The sequence below is a fragment of the Phyllostomus discolor genome, chromosome 2 (assembly GCF_004126475.2).
Source record: "Phyllostomus discolor isolate MPI-MPIP mPhyDis1 chromosome 2, mPhyDis1.pri.v3, whole genome shotgun sequence".
Taxonomy (NCBI): Eukaryota; Metazoa; Chordata; class Mammalia; order Chiroptera; family Phyllostomidae; genus Phyllostomus; species Phyllostomus discolor.
The window spans coordinates 149,740,248-149,760,999 of record NC_040904.2 but is presented as its reverse complement, the minus strand read 5'-3'; the positions used below and the strand labels follow the sequence as shown (position 1 = coordinate 149,760,999).

General features: G+C 33.6%; 1 protein-coding gene and 1 non-coding gene across 6 annotated transcripts in view; both read left to right on the top strand.

Moving 5' to 3' along the window:
- Positions 1-20,752, top strand: part of CNOT2 (CCR4-NOT transcription complex subunit 2) — a 108,564-nt gene that overhangs the window by 76,806 nt on the left and 11,006 nt on the right. For 4 of the 5 annotated variants that reach the window (XM_028533425.2, XM_036018683.1, XM_028533427.2 and 1 more), the window contains 9 exons: positions 8,715-8,862; positions 9,574-9,756; positions 12,026-12,105; positions 14,791-14,916; positions 16,625-16,749; positions 17,687-17,807; positions 17,901-18,057; positions 20,528-20,589; positions 20,679-20,728. In XM_028533425.2, the coding sequence (XP_028389226.1) occupies positions 8,715-8,862; positions 9,574-9,756; positions 12,026-12,105; positions 14,791-14,916; positions 16,625-16,749; positions 17,687-17,807; positions 17,901-18,057; positions 20,528-20,589; positions 20,679-20,728 (1,052 nt within the window). The remainder of the gene's footprint in view (positions 1-8,714; positions 8,863-9,573; positions 9,757-12,025; positions 12,106-14,790; positions 14,917-16,624; positions 16,750-17,686; positions 17,808-17,900; positions 18,058-20,527; positions 20,590-20,678; positions 20,729-20,752) is intronic. The other variant, XM_036018684.1, reaches the window with a different exon arrangement.
- On the top strand, positions 4,905-5,011 carry LOC114514191. Its single transcript, XR_003685929.1, has one exon. It is a non-coding gene; the product is annotated as a U6 spliceosomal RNA (small nuclear RNA).

Genomic DNA, 20,752 nt, shown 5'->3' with positions numbered 1-20,752 from the left:
TGTGTGGAAGTGATTACATAGTACAAAGGGTACCCAGAAGATTCTGGATCACAGGTATGAGTGTATCCAAGCATGTAAGTTACTTTTTATCCTGGAGTTCATGTGAATACTGTGCAACAAATGATAACTATAGAAGCCAGTAAACAGAATCTTGTATTCAAGTTTCATGATGCTCTCTACGTTCTTTGAGTGTGTGCATAAGATTTTAGGTATACCTTACAAGTTTCGGGATGCCTGGTCTCCCTGAAGCTGTCTACTAGATTGGAATTAATTTCTTCTGGATATTCAGCACACTGAAATTAGTGTCAGTATAGCTGGAGTGACTTTTCCTTACTTATCAACATAAGAGCTTTGGAGGATTGGAGAAAAAGGAAACTACTGTTTATTGAGTGTTTCCTATATGCCTGTTATCGTAAAGACACATAGGTAAACTAGCTATCTGGATGAATCCATTATTATATATTAGTATCTGAATTCTCAGAGGACCTAGGCCTGTTGCTAGGAAAGGAAATAAACTTGTCTTTATGGGATGTGAGCCCTAGCTTGAGAGCAGTGGCAGAGTCTCATGCTTTCAACATCCTTTTGGTCCTCTGCTTTAAGCATACCTATGTGAAAGCTACTTTTTGTAAAGAACCAAAACATAGTTGGTTCAGATGATGTTATGAATGATGTAATTAGACAAGTGGTACATTTTAGTAGCTTCAGGAAATTAGAGGACCGTCTAATAAGTACTTGAATTAACACTGAATGCTGTGAGAGTTCATGCTCTCAAGAAGCACATGTTACAGTTGGGGAAGTCAAGACATTTGTATATAAAATATTAAATAACAGCCTATAATGCTAATACATAGGTTAAAAGGTATGTTGAATCATATGGACAAACTTAGAATCTTGTATTCAAGAACTTGGAGAGAAGCACAGTAAGCTGCAATGATACAGGAAAGCTTCAAATAGGAGGTAAGAATGAGTTTAACAAGGTACCTACTGTGTGCCTACTATATATATTATATCATGCTAGATAATATAGATGCATGGTAGAAGAGATCATTCTCTTTTATGCCATCTCTGTGTAGTATACATACTACTGTGGTATTACTGCATTTATTTATTGTATGTCTTCATTGCTTTTGTATCCTCAGTTCTCAACATGGCAGACACTCAGTAAATGTTTGTTGAATTGTGAGGAAGACACAGTTCCTACATATAATGTAGTAGGATAAGTACACATTACATTACAACAAAGTAGAGGAAGAGGTACAAAATTCAGTGAATGTTTCAAAGTCAGGAGTAATCATATCTTGGAGAATGATCAGGAAAGGATTTATAGTTGGGGTCATTTTTGACATTGGCTCTCTGTGAAAAAATGGGTAACGTTATTTTAGTAGTGTGAACAACATCCATGGAATAGGATATACATGGTCCACACAAATAACACCCTTTTTTATTAAAAAAATCATAAGCATGTAATTCTGTAACATAATACCATGCTCAAGCACATTATATGACATTTTAGGTGAAATGTTCAAATTAAAACTATAAATTACTACACCCATATTATTACCCTACCAACCACACTCAAACAGGTGTTACTTCTGGCATGCCCTGTATTTGGGCATGTTCTAGTTTATTAAGGAAACCTATTCCACATTGGTCTCAGCTAAGAGGTATAGTCTTCATAGTTCAAGATCTTTGCTACTTTCCAGGTTTAAGAACCCAGCTATAGCATATAGTTTTCCCTCAGAAAACAGCTATTTTCTGATGAAGACTGTCACTTTATTAGACTATCTTATTTTATCTTTACGTTTAGGCACAACTTGTCGACTTTCTAGCCATATACCTGTTTCACTTTCTTGCCCCCATCCTCAAGCTAATAGTTATGAGTATTTACTGAGTGTCAGGTGCTATTTTAAGTATATTAAATGAATTAACTCATTTAATTTTCACAACAGACCACCGAGAGGATAAGGTACTTGCTCAAGGTTATATAGATAGTAAATAGTAGATTCTGGAATATATTAGGTTGTAAGTGTAACTGTGTGAACATGAATTGAGGACAGCAGTTTATTTGAATTTATTTGAAACATGTATGCTGCATAGCACTTACTGAATGTCATGATCCTAGAGGGCCATTTGTATGTAGTAGAAATTATATATGTTAAATCCACAGATTCCAAGAATCTACTGATTAAGGCATTACAATAGGATTTGCTGTGTTATTTATTGAATGCCTACCATGAGTGAAGTATTATTCCGAGATTAAAAGGTACAGCAAATAACAGTTCCCGCTCTCATGGATTTTATATTTAAATGGAGAAAGACAGAATAAGCATATAGACAAGTAAATACGATTCTGGTAATAAGTACTAACAAAAATTAAGTCTGGTTAATGTATGAGTGGATGGGATTAATTTATATAGATCAGGCAAAGAGACAATCTCTAAGGAGGTAATATTTGAGTGGAAACCTGTTGAGTTGAAAAAAGGGGACATCCTTGGAAAGATCTGAGAGGGAGCTTTTTAGGTGCAGACAATGGTAAATGCGAAAGTTCTTACTCATGAGAATGTAAAAATGAACTGAATGTGTTAAACGTGAGAGGTCTGGTGTAATGATCAAAGTCAGTAGAAGGTTAATGGAGTAGCAAGTGTCAGATCATAGGCTCTTGTAAAGATTTGGTAAAGAATTTGAATTTAGTCTAAGTGTGATGGGAAAGATTTTAGGATCAGTTTCAGTTTTAAAAGATGACTTGGCTATGTAGAAAATGTACTGAGTAGAGGAAAAGGAATAAGTGATGAGAGGAGACAAGGCTATTGCTGTAGTAGTTCAAGCAATAAAAATAGAACAGTGTGGATGAGTGTTGGAGGTGTTGAGAAGTGGTCAGATTTGGAATATTTTGGTGATAGAGCTAATACAATTTTGTGTTGTGGGATGTGAAAGAAAATGATTGAAGATGATTTCTAAGGTTTGAGGCCTGTATTACTTGGTGAATGGGTGCCACTAATCCATGTGGACACTTAGCTTGAGGAGGGTTGCAAAGTATGCATAGGAGTTTCACATATCTGTTCCACAGATAGAGTGATGGCTGCTGTAAAGATCAGCTGAATGCTGTCTAAGACTCTCAGCTAAGACTCTCAGCTAGTGCTAACAACTTCTACAGTTGTTAGAAGTATAGCAACTTCTTACAGTTGATTATAAGTTATAGAGGATGTTGAAGCCAGTTAGTTCCATCCTTGCTTCTTGTCCCATACATCTTGAGACACCCAAGCAAGCGTACTCTTCCTCCAGTCATATTACTTATCCTCATTTTCATATATCTTGCTGTTCTCTCAGAATGACCTGTTGCAGCCTGTTTATCCATGTAACTTATCATCATCACCACCAAATACCTGGCTAGGTCTCCTGCATTATTTAATTCATGTATTATCTTCTCCAGAAAACATTTTCTTTTTCTTAAATCCTTACTTGATATGTTCATTGATTCAGGAGAAAGGGAAGAAGGGGGAGTGGGGGAGAGAGAAAGATTGATGTGAAAAATATTGATCAGTTGCCTCTCCTATGCTCCCTGACCAGGAATCCAGCCTCAAACCTTTTGATATTCGGGACAGTGCTGCAACCAAGTGAGCCACCTGGCGAGGTCCAGGAAATATTTTCTGATCCATATATCCATTTAACCTTCACTGAATTAGTCTGAGTTAATGGTTCTTCATGTATAAATCCAAGCATATCATACATATACTGCATGTAAACACCTCAATTATAGCAGTTTTAATTTTTAAAATATTCTTTTGTATCTCTGTAGAATAAGAGAAGGGAAAATATTCTAGGTGGAGAGAAGGATGTGATAAAAGTTTCAGGGGCAGAGCTGGGGAAGGGATTGAAAAAGGAAGAAGATTGTATCACATGTGGTATGTAAAGAATAGATATATTGGGGTGAGTATATTAACTGAGATTCGAAGAGTTAGGTGTCAGTTATATCTCAGTAAAACTGGGTGGAAAATGAAATAAAGATTAGAAGAATCTTTTTGGACTTGACAGAATTTTCAAGACTAAACTGTGATGGGATTTAATACTATAGAAGAGTTGTTCTCAACCCTGGCTGCACCTCTAGAAACACCTGGAGAGTTCTTAAAATCCCACTGTCTACGAATTTTTCAGACCCAGACTAAGTCACAGTTTCTGAGCATGGGACCCAGATACTGAAGTTACCCAGTTGATACAAAAGTTAGCAACTGCTGTATTTAAGAAATAGAAAGTGATTGGTTGAAAAAAGAGATTGAAATAGGAGTCAAGAAATTGGATCATTATTTTTATTATTTTTGGTTTTGGGCAAGTCACTTAGTGCTTGGTGTTAGTTTTTCATCTATAACTTTGTTGGATGACCTCCAGCTATAACTTAGTTGAATGATGATCTCTGGAATTTCTTGTCTCTAAACTCTTTTGATTTTAATGAAGAAAATTGCATAATGAAATAATATTACAGGGAAGATTAATTGGCTAAATGAAAGACAGGTTGTAGGTAAGAAGATAGTTATTATCCTTTGTTAGTGTGTGTAGGACAAGTGACTTACTAGGGGAAGTAGTTTCTTTGGGAATGGAAAGGAGGACACTGAGGCCCTCTTGCATCAATTAGGGATTTCCTGCCTCCTTAAGACAGATTTCAGGAGACTTAAAATATGAATATTCAAAGATTTGGTTGCTGTAATTGAATTTTTTCCTTATAACTTGTATTCTAGTATATCATTTATCTTTAGCAAAATCTTGAATAAAAGCATGACCTACCTTGCCATAAGTATTTAAGAGGTGTTTTTTTTTTTAATCAGTTTGTGCAGTGGAAATAATTCATGGAAATATTTCTGAGCTCATATACTTTTGGAGTTCTGAAAAGTGATTAATAAAGAATTCATTTAGTGCTCTCTTCGGCAGCACATAGACTAACGTTGGAACGATACAGAGAAGATGAGCATGGTCCCTGCGCAAGGATGACATGCAAATTTGTGAAGCATTCCATATGTTTAAAACCGAGGGGAGGGTGAAGGCAAGGGAGAGAGGTGGGAGGTGGGTTTGGAGGGGGGAGGGGTGGGGAGAAAATACGGACAATGGTAATTGAACAACAATAAAATAATTTAAAATAAATAAACTTATTTTTTAAAAAAATTCATTCTTTGATTTTTTTTAGATTTTTATTTATTTTATTTTTAGAGAGGGAAGGGAAGGAGTAAGAGAGAGAGAGAGAAAGACATCAATGTGCAGTTGCTGGGGGCTGTGGCCTGCAACCCAGGCATGTGCCCTGACTGGGAATCGAACCTACCATGCTTTGGTTCGAAGCCCGCGCTCAATCCAGTGAGCTACGCCAGCCAGGGCATTCTTTCATTTTTTTTTTAGCACTCTGCCACATAAGTAGCTTTGTATTTAGAATATGTTCATATATGCTTCTTAATATTGTATTACTCTTTATTATCAGTTTGTCAAAATGAAAGAAAAATTTGATTCAGAACAGTTTTAGAACCTTTCAAACTTCTTTTTAACAGTTTTTGTTATTATTGTCTATGTTACAAAACAATATCCCTGTTATCCCTGTTCTGTAAAAAGTGGTTAATTACTTTCTCTGTAGGATTGTTACAAGGAAGAAAGGAGATGAAGTAGTTTGACATATGGTTATTAGGTGCTTGATAAATTTTATTTCTACTGCCCTCCCAGTATAGAATCTCATGTATACATATTTATATTTGCCCCCTGTAATTACTTTATGCCAAAAAAATTATGAGCTGTTTTTTCCAGCTTACATGTCTTCTTGGTATAATTATTTTAGAGATGATATTTTTGTGGATTTTTTCTGATTATACTAGTAAAAGTGAATTTTCCCTCCCCTAACCCTAACCTAGTTATAATTTGACTCAAGTAACTCAAATTTAATGACTTGGTGTATTTTGTTTCCTGAAAGTAAATCTTGGTATATTGCTGTTCAGTGACATTAATTCTTTATGTTTTAAAGGAATTTGATTTTTAAATTGAATTTAGTATTACTCAAGTATTCAAGGGTTGATGATCCAGTTTGAAATTGATGGACTCCTTTCTGCTCTTGCTTTTTGTACCTACCTAGTTTAAAATGCAACTGAGACATTTTTATTAGCTGTTTTTATTAAATGAACCATGTTGAAGGAAAAATAAAAGTAAATGCTAATCTTTCAGTTTATTTCATAGTCTTCCTCCACTCTCAGCACTGTAAGTTAACTCATTTGCTAATCCCTAATTGACTATATAACCTTACCCATTCTTATTTCCTTCGCTAAAATTTTTTGCTAATGCTCAGATAATCTCCAATCTCTAAAATGTTTCTGAAGTTATAAATTTTCATAATACAGCATAGAATAATTGGTGAAGCCTAAGGGTACTAGATATTTGGAAAGTGCATATTTATAGTGAAGGTGTAAAGAATGAAAAGGAAAGGAAAAGTAAAACTAGAGGAAAGAAAACTTAACAGGTATAGAGAAGAGGAGAAAGAAAATGGAGGGAAGTGAACAGGAGGTGAAGGTTTTGCAAAAGTTCGAAGAAAAGTAAACACTCAAAAAATGAAAGCAAGAGGGAAAAAAACAATACATAAGAGGTATTGAAATTACTAGGCACTCACAAGGGTGCTAATTTAGCATTATATTGGGCTTCCCAAAGGGCTGTAAGCTTTAGTCTTGGTTCTTTTTGTCACCTTGGAGAAGTTAACTTCTCTGAGGCTTATATTCCTTATCTGTAAGATGTAAACTTTGGGATAAGTGATCTTACAGGTCCCTTCTGGCTCTAAAATTGTATATTTCTTGGTGGTTGGTCACTGTGAGAAAAACATTCCTGTGTGAAATTTACAGTTATAACTGACTTTAGGATGACATGTGTTTGGGGAAAAGAACATAAGCTCTCCAAAGATGGGAGCCTTTTTTCTGTCTTGTTCACTGCTGTATTCCCAGTAGCTAGCATTGTGCTTAACACATAACAGGCACTCAGTAAATGTTTTTTGAGTGAGTGATGTGGTTCATTACCCAGAACATCTAGTGGTTATAGGGAAAAACTATGTGCTTGAAAGAATGAAAAGACTGATTTCTTCTGAAGAGATCTTTTATAAATCAATTTTTTAATCTTTTGTTCTTCCTTATTTTGTCCCAGATTCAGAGAAAGTGGCTGCAGCCAGTGGTATAATCATGATTGCAAAACTCGTACTGACCAGACATATATATATAGTGGCTAAACCAACATATGATCTAGGCCATTTCTCTTCATGCAACTTACAGAAATGCAGAACCAAAGTTGGGTCTTAATGGAACAAGAGTGAAAAGAGTACACATAGACTATGGGAGCTATATTGAGTACATTGGCTGCACTCAGTTGAGAAGCAAAGTTAGGCTACTAGCTGAGTACTGAGGCCAGCAGGTTCCAGTGAAATCTTTGTAATCCACTGGTATCCTTACATTAGAAGGCCGTACATAGTTATGTATGAAGGTAAAATTTGTGAAGATATTTGATGGAAACATTCAGAACATTATATATACATTATATAAATATATGCACACACATACACATATATTCCAATTTTTTGAAGGTCACAGTTTCCAAATATGCAGTTTATTGTGATATTTTTTTATGTGAAATTAGACCAAAAGCAGGGAGGGGGAAAGGCACTTGAAATCCCTAATGCAAAGTTATCTGCTCACTCATTGCCTCTCACTCCATCTTATCACTTGGATTTAACTTGTAGTTTAGAGTAAGCATGGTTGACTGATGTGCCATTCATAGCAAACAGAAACAGAAAACATGAAAAAGTGTGGGACAGGAAGATGGGGGCAAGGAGGCATTCATTTATAGGCAGATACAGTGACCACAAAACTTACTTTGAGGTATAAAAGGGGGAATAGACGTCTGGCTCATAAGAAGATATCCATGGCAGTTATTCTGAATCATTAAGAAAATAATTATTTATATTTTATATTAATAAAAGGTAGGAAATATGTCATATAAGTTTATCCCAATTGGTTAATTTTTTAATGTTTTCATATCTGAATAGTAAACCCTCACTAGTCTTCAAAAATGCACCTATCAAAACACATTTATCCTTGCATCTGGTCCAAGGAATACTACTAGAAAAATAAAAGGCGATTATATTTTGAAATTTTTTTTAAATGTTTAAAATTTTTGTCTCATAGCTATATCAGGTTGAGTTTTTAGTTATATCGTATGTTGTGTTTGTAAAAACTAATGTTGAGATGTATCAATGTGTATGTATAAATAGTGGTAAAGAGACTTTTTCTTAAATGCATTTTAACAGGATCATATAAAAAGTTAAACTTCAACAAAGTGGGGTTAAATGTCTGTACTTCAGTTAAGATTTAAAACAAAAACACATGATTGCAAATTTCTTAGGCATATTTGTATAAATTGTTTTCATTGAACATAAGTCACCTAATTTGTTACAGTCATTGACATAGTTTATTGTAAAATAGGAATATGAAAAAAAAGCAGTATGAAAGCAATCTCCATTTATAATACTAAATTTCAGACTAGAGCATTATTTTTGTTAAAATCAGAATCCATTTGGAATGAATTGAATATATCCATTTAAAATTTGCATATAACATGTTAGGTAATTTTTAAATGTTTTAAATTACCAACTCCAGAAGATGGATAACAATTTCATTCCTGATGGCAATGAATTTCCTTCTTCTGAATTTTTTTAATAGGTGCACTAGGCCTTCCAATGAGGGGGATGAGCAACAATACCCCTCAGTTAAATCGCAGCTTATCACAAGGCACTCAGTTACCGAGCCACGTCACGCCAACAACAGGGGTACCAACAATGTCACTTCACACGCCTCCATCTCCAAGCAGGTATTTATTGATGGACCAGAATATTTCTTAAAGTATATCTTTGTAGACTAAGCAGGCTAAAGTTTTTTCGTAAGGTAACTAAATGGTTCAGAGCCTTTCACTGAGGAAAAGTTGATACCCTCTGCTCATTTCATTCCAAAATTTTAAGTCTAGTGTAAGATGTTTTATTCTGCACCTAGCATACTGGTTGTCAACTGGTGGGTATCAAAGGTTAACCAGCCCCGAGGGCAGGGCAGGGGGGGTGGTGTTGGGACTTATTCAGAAGCCACCTCTCTTCTTCAAATAGATAATTCTGATCGTTGGTCCCTTGCCACACATCCATTGCTCTAGTGAAAATAAAATAAAAACAAATTGCATAGGGATGACTCATTGTTATGAAGAATGTAGAATGACATACATTTGGAATGAAATTATTCTAATATATGTGTGAAATACATCTGTATTATTTTATGTCATAGTCATAGTAGTAGTTCTTTCATCTTAGATATCGCCATATATTAGTTCCATTATAATTTGCTCTTTCTTGTTGGTTTTACTTTGGCTTTTATTTTTAAGAGCTGGGATGACTGGACAAAAGAATAAAATAAATAAAAATCAACAATGCAATTTGAAACTGTACTTGAAATTCTAGGATTAGGCCAGTTGATTTTTTACAGACTTTTAATGAGTAATTGTAGAGAGCTTATTTAGCATAATGGACTTCTTTTTCAGGGGTATTTTGCCTATGAATCCTAGGAATATGATGAACCACTCCCAGGTTGGTCAGGGCATTGGAATTCCTAGCAGGACAAATAGCATGAGCAGTTCAGGGTTAGGTAGCCCCAACAGAAGCTCGCCAAGCATAATATGTATGCCAAAGCAGCAGCCTTCTCGACAGCCTTTTACTGTGAACAGGTAAGATGTTTATTGATACTGTGTATAATTGTCTTTCTCCATATTTTCAAATTTGCCTTTTCATATTCAACATTCTGTTCTTGACTTGTGGCTTCTGTCTCATAAGTGTGTTTCATCATATATTTATGACCAGAGATTCTCTTTCTCTTAACACTTTACAACTTTAATCTCCCCAAACTAAAGACATGTTCTTTTGAAAACCAGTTTGATTTTAGAAGCACATTGAAGGTTTTTGTTGTTGCTATTAGAAGAGGATTGTTCTTAGGTTACCACCAGGCAAATTTTTGTTGGTATATTTTTTTCTCTTATTAAATGAGGCTGATCACCTGTGCATTAAGAATTCCAGACTTACGAATAGGACATGTTTGACTATTACTGCCTTATTTCATTTATACTTTGGTTAAGTACCTTGTTGACAAAATTCAGTTTTGTGCTTACTTTGGAGACTTAGTGACCAAAGGCTTTTTAAGACTAATTTTAAGTATTTGAAAATTGTTGTATCCTGCGATTTAAAACAAAAAGGTGAGCTTGTACCTATTCATACCTTTTTTGCACTATCCATTGCATATACTATTACACAAATAATAACAATATGAAGACCAGTTATCCATTATATTTTTTTAGCTGTTTAGATAATTTATATGAGAGTTATATCTATAATATAAAGCTTTTTTCTTGCAAAAGTAGCATTTAAGTTTGCCAATTTTTTAAAAATGGTGAATTCCAGGGGAAAAGAGGACCTTGATGTTGCTATCATTATATACAGTTACATCACTTTTATCCGGTACTTGTAAAATCTGAACTAAAATAGGTGATTAGCACATTTTCTGTTTAATCTTCATCTCATAAGCTTCAATTCTTTTATTCAGACTTAGGAGCATTTCTTTCATAATTTGACTGCTGTTCTAATTTTTAAAAGTTATTATTTATAAAGGATTATCAAAATTCTCATATATAGCTTTTAGCTTCCTTGATAGCTTCCTAATCATATTACTTCTTGGGCTTTATCACATCTTTCTGCATTCTTATAATATTGTTCATTGAGTGTATATTTAAATTTTTGCCATATTTTTTTACATTTTAATTTTTTAAAAAATATTTTGTAAATTGTCAATGAAACTTGGTTCTGTAAAACCCTGCTTATTGCTACTGATAAATTGTATTTATTATAGTATGTTTTCATCTCCTAGTACTTACTTAGTGTTTGAGGATTCCTATATCATCAGCAGTTCCAACATGCTATTAAACAAAAATTTCTATTGGCTTTCCTATTCATCTCTAAAGTTTCGTTGCACAGTTATATGTTTTATGAAAATATTGTTTGGTCATACTTTTATAGACATAGGTGAGAAAAAAACAAACCTGTTATCTTCAAATATTTTAATCCTGCTCAGAACACTAATACACTTTTATCAGACTATTTGATGATAAAAATTTATACTTTCATTATAGAATTGGCATTAATTCTTTTGAAATTCTTAATTCTGGCCTTGCTTTAAGTTTAGTCTCATTTTTTCCCTCATGTTTATTAGGCATGTGCAAAAATAGGAGGCATTTGTAACTATTTATCAAGTAACCAATTGTACATTGAGGACACAACAGAAAGACTTTTTTCCGCTTAAGTAGCTGAAAGGTAAACTACATTTAGATAAGAAGGATTGTGTTTAGAACACTGGATTCAGTTAAAGAAAAGCACCATTTAACTCAGGTCAACTAAACATTTATTGAGTGCCTATTATATCCTCCTGAACACTAAGGGCAGAGGATGCAAAGTTGAATATGACATGGACTTTATTCATGAGAAGTATCTGTTCTAAGAGGGAAACAGACTGTATGAAAAAAAGATCTTTTATGGACAGTAACAGTAGTATACTTTACCAGTCATGGAAGAAAAACAAGTATTCTGGAACAAGGTCTTAACACTAAACTGCATAGTTTTGAAGTTAGTTTTGCCAGTATATCCAGTAAGTTGGCTTTCTAAGAACACTAAACAGTACCCTTAACCTCTGTTTTTCTCAAGGCTTATATGTAAATTCTTTGTTTTTTGTATTTTAATTTACCTGTGTAAGATGTTTGGTTCTCTGTTCATGGAAGGACTTAGGGGAATTTTTAAATAAAATTAAAGACGTAAACTCAGAAAAACAAAATTAATACTTGTTTTAAAACATGGTGTTTTATATGAGGAGATCAAAAGTATACACTTTTGTTTATCTTCATCTGAAAGTTAGTGTTCTTACTGTATATCTAAAATTATTTTCTATGTACCCAGTATGTCTGGATTTGGAATGAACAGGAATCAGGCATTTGGAATGAATAACTCCTTATCAAGTAACATTTTTAATGGAACAGGTAAGCTTATTCTGGAGCTAGTACCCTATAAAAAATATAGTAGATCTTTGAAATATAAAGCAATTCAACATACTGGTCTTAAAATATTATAGGATTTTTTAATGTGTTATTTTGGTGAGAATTTGACAGGAATAGGGTTTAATTCAATTGAATAGTTAAGAGATATTTACATATATTTTTCACTTGGCATGGTAATAGCATAACGTTATAACATCAATATTATTTCCTTAATACCTGGAGGAGCCCAAACATTAACTTAGTCTGTGTTTATGCTCCAGAATATTTTCTATTTCACAAGCTTTTCCTATCCTCAGTGCTGTCACCACAGTCTAAACTAGATTGGGTGGTTTGGCATTCTGACTAGAGAGATCCAGATTGGAGAAATCTTTAAAATTACATGGAGCAGTTACAGTTTTTTCTTAATAGTTTTAATACTAATTTTGGCATTTAACCTTTATGAATTTTTGTCCAGCTTTAAATTAAAACTGGACAAAAAAATTTTGTCCAGTGTAAAATAAAAAAAATAATTACATGGAAAACCAATTCTGATTTTGACAGAAAAGAATTCCTGTAGTCTGTTGGTTTATTTCTCTTTATCAACTACTTTAGCCTAAACAGGAGGCTTTGTTGCTCTTCTGCTTCAGATTTCACCCTCTTCCACCTTGCCTCCTATGAAAGGAAATAAAGGATGTTGTTACAGTCATAGGAGCCAAAGTGAAGACAATTGTTGAGAGAGAAATGTATGTAAAGGAAGTAAAAGGTGAAAGAATGATCAGTGAAGTGGAGCCTATATGGAAGCATGAGAGACGATTTATCAATCGTCTTGGGCTTTTATTTTTTTTTAAAGTTATCACAACATGGATTGATGAAATGAGATGTTAAAATTTCAAGTTTTTGCATTTGAAAGTTACAGTTTTGTGTTCAAGGTGTAAAAAGAATATGAAGTACCATATCCCATTGTTTCTAAAATGTACATTTTTTCATATTTTGATATCTCTGGAGTCAGGCTGCATTTCATAGTTTAAGGTGACTTTTTAAATGGACAATAAAGTAACCGACAATACCGACTTATATTCCAAACTACGGTTTTACACACTTCTATAAATTTTAGAATTATTTTTAAATTTCAGTTTTAACTAACTTTATGTCACAATAGAAAAATTGTTTCTAAGTCTTTCCCTAAAAATACAATTTTTGGGGGTTTATTAACTGTTTGTCTTTTTCTTAGTAAAAACTATCCTCATATAACACATGACAATTTAAATTTCATCTCTGAGAACCTGAAGATGTGTTTTAAAAGTTAATATATATATTTGGAATCTATAGTTAATTTGTATCAAATAATTGAAGGTAGATTACTGTATAGATTGAAACTACAACTTGTTAATTTCTGTTATCTTACCAAAATTTAAAATTCATAAACTGTAATTTCTTTTAAAATGATGGGTATGAATGACTTTATCTTTCTTAAGTTTAAATTCTAACTTGGAATGTTAATAGAGTGTATTGTTTTTCTATCAACAAAGCAGCCCTAAGATAATAGGTTTTTCCCGAGACTCTTCTAATTATGAAACTTGGAGAAAAAATCAAAATTAAAATCTTCTAATTATGAACCTTGGAGAAAAAATTGTTTTTCTATCAACAAAGTAATCTGGAGATAATAGGGGTTATTGTTTCCTGAGGATTCTAATTATGAAACTCAGGGAAAAATTGAAATTAACTGGAAAAGGGGCAAAATAAAGGGAAAATGATCATGAAAACCATATGAAAGATTTTAGAAAGCTATAGTGCAGGCTAAAACTGAGGTAGACAATAAAATTCTTAAAAAATTAGGAATACGAGATTGTAAGAATTACAGAATAATAAGTTAAATCAAAAGGATGATTAAAATAAACCAGGAATAAATGTTGGGTTAAATTTTAATTTGTAAAAGAAAGCAATGAGTTTTTAAAAAGTTAAAATGAACAAAAATAAATTTTATTCCATTAATATATATTTATTGAGCGCCTACTGTGTAATAGGTAATATGAACTCTTGGTCTTTATATCATATTCCCGTGTTTCTCAGGCATTCAACAAACAGACATGGGAACCCTACTTACACCCTACTTATGCTACCCTGCTTATACCCCAACTGCAAAATGCCCATGCACACATACGTGCATACACAGTTGTGTATGGGACCAATAGACCACAGGGCAAGTCCTTAGGGCTTCTGATTCCACTGCCTGTGCCTCAGATACAATTCTGATCATTTACAGGAGGCACTGTCATTTTCACACCTGTGAGACTCCAAGCATTTCAGACATAAGCTCTGCTTTTGAATATAATGAAAAGAGTAATTATATCACAAACACTCTTTCTCTTGGTAGCTAACAAGCTCTAACTTTACAGTACCACCTTTCACAGGGAAAATAATGTACCATCTTACTCCTTCTCTCTACCTTCAGTCTCTAAGATTGGAATTTTTATTGTGTCAGTTATATTTGGCTTTGCTGAATTGTTCATGAAATTCTTTTATGTGAAATCAGTACACAAGTATTGTGCACCTACATATACCTAGTACAGTGCTGTGCATTATTTAGGAAGAAGCCACTGTCATCTCAAATTATATTATGGTTGGTCTTTAATAATCTCTTTAACATGTTAGTTGAATCAATAAATATTTTTCCCTCTTATTATTTAGATGGAAGCGAAAATGTGACAGGATTGGACCTTTCAGATTTTCCAGCATTAGCAGACCGAAACAGAAGGGAAGGAAGTGGTAACCCAACTCCATTAATAAACCCCTTGGCTGGAAGAGCTCCTTATGGTAACTAAGCTTTTTAGTGACGGCCAATGGAAACTTTCCATTGCATACACATATACATGTGCATATATGTATGTTTCCTAATCAGAGTAGTGTAATTTGTCAGAGTTGATAGACCTAAAGTGCTTTTTCCTCCCAGAATACCGTAATAGCAAAGTTAAATGGGAAAACTTAGCTTGTACAGAAACTCGAGAAGGAAGTCCTCATCGGTATTCAGGAGTTAATTTTCTTCTGGTAGTTCTACCTTAATATACCTTAATAATTATTTTATGATCTGCCTCTCATTAATTCATCACACATTTTTTAAAGGAAAACATTCCTATTAATTAATAATGATTGACATACAGTAAAGATTTTTCCCGAGTTTCTTAACCTCTACACTATTGACATTTGGGTCAGATAATTCCTTGTAAATGAGGGGCTGTCCTATGTGTTATAGAATAGTTAGCAGCATCCCTGGCCTCTGCCTACTGCATGCCAGTGGCAACCCCTACCTCCTACCCTTTCCCCATTGTGACAACCACAGATGTCTCCATAATTGATACGTATGTGGGAGAAAAATTTGCCTCATATTGAGAACTCATGGGTCATGAGAGCTCATGGGTCATATGTAGTTTATGTAGACTCTCAGTCACCATTAAAGTAACCCATTGTACTGTATCCAGTAAGAACTTTGACTGATAGAGGTTAAATGAAAAAAAGAGAGGGCTTGAAATGTGTGCAGTAACAATTTAGACATTAAATTGTGTGACTGCAGTGTAGCCATAGTCTTTTTATCTTTTACATAGTAGTTTTCCTTTTGGGAGAACCTGATAGAGGATAGAGATCAGCAGCAGGTAACAGTGAAACTTGAATCATTTCATCACTGTTAAGACTTTTTCCCATTTTCATCTAAGAATGATTTCTATGCCTTCTAGAATGAGTACAAATAACAGTATATGAAGAAGAGAAAACTTTATTGTTCATATTCTAAAGTTTCCAAATCACTCTTCCAAAAATAAAAAAAATGATCTGCTCTGGAAGTTAAGTACCGAGCTACTTGATTCTCAGTTCAGACTCTAATGTGTTTAACCTTTCCTCATAGGTCCATTTTTTCATCCCTTTAATCATTCCTGTTGCTCTCCTTGGACCATCTCTAATTTCTCCATATTGTCCTTGAATTGTGGAGTCCTAAACTGGATATTGTTCTCCAATAAGGGCCTGACTAATGCCAAGTATAGTGGGAGGATTACTTCCCAGTTTTGTATGTTTTGCATCTATTACATGGAGTCCAAGAAAATCTGAAATAATACGGAGTTGTTTATTAATTGATTGCAATTTGCTCACTCTGTAAGTCACTTTCAGGTAGAATACTGACATGTTCTTTTAAATTTTATTTTGTTCATTTGTATTTGACAGTGAACTGGTATTTATAATAGCTAATCAAGTATTTAAATAAAGCAGGTTTTTAAAACAAACATATTAATAGTTATTACCAATATCAAATTATAAGTGTCTCTATATAAGACATTAGATTACAATTACAGGATTACCACTTATTTCCCTTTATTTTATATATTGAGTACTAACTGAATACTAACATTTTGAAGTATGCTTTCAGGGAAAAATAAAAACCCTTTTAGTATATTATGAGGCAAGTTAACTTTTTATAATTTTTAGCAAAATATCATAAATATCAATTGCAATTCTCTGGATTATTTTTATTACATAGTTGGAATGGTAACAAAACCAGCAAATGAGCAATCCCAGGACTTCTCAATACACAACGAAGATTTTCCAGCATTACCTGGTTCCAGCTATAAAGATCCAACATCAAGTAATGATGACAGTAAATCTGTAAGTAAACTGAGTATAATGTATGTGAGTGATGTAGTTTTCCCTTTCAGATTTCTCTTATATTAACAGTTTTATAGACTGTGTTAAGGATTTACTAAATAATATTACAAAGTTGTTTTTCTTGAATATCTGTAATCTACGTAACTTCTGAAGAATGTGGAAACCTTTATAACTTAGAAGATAGCCTATTTTTTTCCTATTTCATATAGGTTTGCAAATTTCTGTTGAACTTCTCAGAGTTAATTTAGACTTTTATTGTAGTCCCTGTCAGCTGGATCCCATGAAGTTTGATATTATAGCCTCCTAAGGAGCTGTGTTTTTCTTGAGTAAGTTTTCTCCTTGAAGAATCTTTATACACATTTTTATTCCTGTGTTGATTCAGCCAACTCAGCTTCCTCTTTCTGACTTAACAAATACGTTTATTTCTTCCACATTTCATTGAAAATAGCTTTTTTTTGTGATGAGAGTTTTTATTTTGTTAAAATAATTGATGAAGACTATTGGGTAAGAATTTAAATACCAATTTTAAAAGTGTGTATGTTCTAACTTATCTTGGAGATTTTCATGGTTATATTTTAGGTATTTAGTTTCACTTCTAAATGAAAGTATTGAAGAGTTACAATTTCAAGTGTATCTGAAAACATAAAGTCCAGAGATAGTTAATATATTATCTGTAACTGAAAATCTGTGAGATAAATAAGGATATTTCCCCATAAATTCCTTGCCCTTTAAATGTTCAAATATATATAACAGGATTTATTTCTATACCATGGGACAATTGTAGAAATAAAAAAATATCACATAGAACTTGAGAAAAAGGTAATAATTTACTACCAATTTTAGTAAAGAATGAATAGAAAGGTACTAATACGTGAATTTGAAATGTTTACACTTAGCAAATTTTAATGTTATGTTTGCTTTTTTTTTTTTATGTTAGAACTTGAATACATCTGGCAAGACAACTTCAAGTACAGATGGACCCAAATTCCCTGGAGATAAAAGTTCAACAACACAAAATAATAACCAGCAGAAAAAAGGGATCCAGGTGTTGCCTGATGGTGGGACTCCATAAAATATGCCAATGATATTATAGAATTCATTTTCTTTACTTTTTCATCAAAAATAAAAATGCCTATGTCCTTCTTATCCAGGTCGGGTTACTAACATTCCTCAAGGGATGGTAACGGACCAATTTGGAATGATTGGCCTGTTAACATTTATCAGGGCAGCAGAGACAGACCCAGGAATGGTACATCTTGCATTAGGAAGTGACTTAACAACATTAGGCCTCAATCTGAACTCTCCTGAGTAAGTTGTTTTTCTTTCCTTTCACATTTATACATAAAACCTCCTTACAGACTTTCAGTTTTTAATTTCATGTCATCAAATTGTATCACCAGCTGCCACTGATTATTGCTGTTATCTACTGATTCTTGGGTTTTTGTAAGGTGTATCACGGTCACTTTACAATATTATTCCGCTTATAACTTGGGAGTTTCAATACATATATGATCCTTCCAAATCTGAAATCTCGGCTCCTTGAATTTTTCTACTCCAGAAATCTTACCCTCTACTATACTTCATTTACTTCCCTCTTTAGTCATCCTTTTGACTTTGCCATTACTAGTGACTACTTTCTCTGTAATTTTACATCTGTGCTCCAATACTGCTTTCTGTTTTCTATCTCTCTTCCTCTAGCACTGGCTCCAGTAATCATTTGACTTTATTGGGACTTTGAATTCATCTTTTTATCTTTTTATTGTTCCTCAATATCCCTTTCTCTCTTTCCCTGCAATGAACTAACTTCTTATCCAGTTAAACTCTGTGGTCAGTCACACTGCTCATCTGCATAAACCCTTGACTGCTTTGGCCCTCTCCTGCTTTGTCATACTTGCATGTTAAAATCTACAGCCCTGATTATATCTCTGCCTATTCTATTTTTTGACTTTTGCTACTGAGCCTGGCTAAAGAAAAACACATAATTTCACTGCCTGGTTACACTTTAAATTTATGGCCAGAAACCTCAAAAGTAGGACCTGAATTCTGCCAACCATGATCATAACTGGCATGCCTACTTTTTTCATTCTTTTTTCTCTCCTATTCTATACTCACCTATTCAAACCCTGATACCTTGTCCCCTGTCCTTACTCTCAGATGATGACCTTGTTTTTTCTTTTTTCTTTTTACTTTCTTAAGAAAGATAGAAGTAATCAGAAGAGAATGTCAGCATGGCCTCTCACCAAATCTTAACTATTTACTACCATCTATATCCCCTTTACTCTTATTTTCCACACATTGTAATTGATCAATTCCTTCAGAATTTTTTGTGCTTTGTTGGATTATTTCTATCAGCATATAAATATGCTGTTACTTCTTTCATGTTACTTTTCTTGATACTTTTTCTTGATCTGACTAATGCTCCCCCCATTTTTCTATTTCCCTTTGAAACAAAATTCAGAAGAGCCATCTCTGTAAATCCCATTTGTCTTTTTCTATTCTCTGCTAAAACCTTTTCAGTTAGTATTTTGTCCCCAGTACACTAAAACTACTCTTGTTAAGGTCATCAAATGACCACTATGTTATTAAATTCAGTGATCAATTCTAGGAACTTACCCTTTTTGTCCTATCAGTAACATATAACATTGTGGAATATTGCTGCATTGCTTCTCACTACTTTTAACTGTTAGCACCCTGGTTTGAATCACCATCCTCTCTTGCTTGGAATACTCACTCTATTAGCCAGTCATTAGGTATCTCTCATTCTTCCTGTGTTCCTTTCTTCTTCCTATAGCAGCCAGGACAATTTCGTTTTGATTAAGTTAACCTTCTGCTCAATACCCAGTGAGGGTTTAGTTTCACTATGATTAAAACCCCAAAATCTTTACAGGCCTGATTTGTGTCTTTCTCCAACAGCTTCTTCCTTTGTTCAATCTATCCCAGCTTCACCTGCCTTCTTGCCATACCTCAGACATGTCAGTCATATCACTGCTTTGGTGACTCCAGCATTTGCTTAGGTTAGATTAGTCTTTGCTAGATAAACAATATAGTTAATTAATTACCTTACATTCTTTAAATTTTTGTCAAATCTGACCTTTTAAGACCTAACCTGACTACCCTATTTAATTATGCAACTAATCTCCCCTCCCTACCCCTCCTCTAGAGTGGAATATTATTTATTATGCAAATTGTTTTTGTCTGCCTCCACCAATTCACCATCCTGAACCAGAAAATAAGTTTGATTTTGTCATTGATCTTTACTTTGTTCACTGATGTATCCCAAGTACCTATAATGGTTCCAGGCATATAATAAGCACTCAGCAAATATTTGATGAATTTGAACTTTTGCTTTTAATAAGTACTAATTTTTTCTGGCCATATACATGGGAAAGTAATTTTACTTGGGGGCAAAGCATTAATGAAATTGGTGCATAGATATAGAGATTTATAGGTACCCATAGATATAGGGGTGGACAAAAGTAAGTTTACATTTCTCCATATGGAAAAAGACATGAAGGTTATTGTTATTACAATAGCTTTATTAATTGAAAAGAATGTCACAGTACAACTGTAATCCTACTTTTGCCCTCCCTTGTATATATTGTATAAAACTTGGGTTTAGTTTGCTGTGTATGTAAGTCATAGTAAACCCAAGAAAGGAAATTACAAGTAAAAAGTTACTGTTTTTGAAGTTACTGTTTTTCCTGATTTCCTGAACTCAAATTAGAAATCTTTTTTCTACCCTGGACTTCAGAGTGTTTTTTTCCCCCCCTTTATTCAGAAATCTCTACCCCAAATTTGCGTCACCCTGGGCATCTTCACCTTGTCGACCTCAAGATATAGGTAGGAGACTATATTTGTGTTCAGACCTTTTAAAAATATATTTGTAACTGAGAATCAGTTAATAAGGCTTTTTTTATTTTATTATCTAGACTTCCATGTTCCATCTGAGTACTTAACGAACATTCACATTAGGGATAAGGTGAGTGTAGTTTATTATTCTACT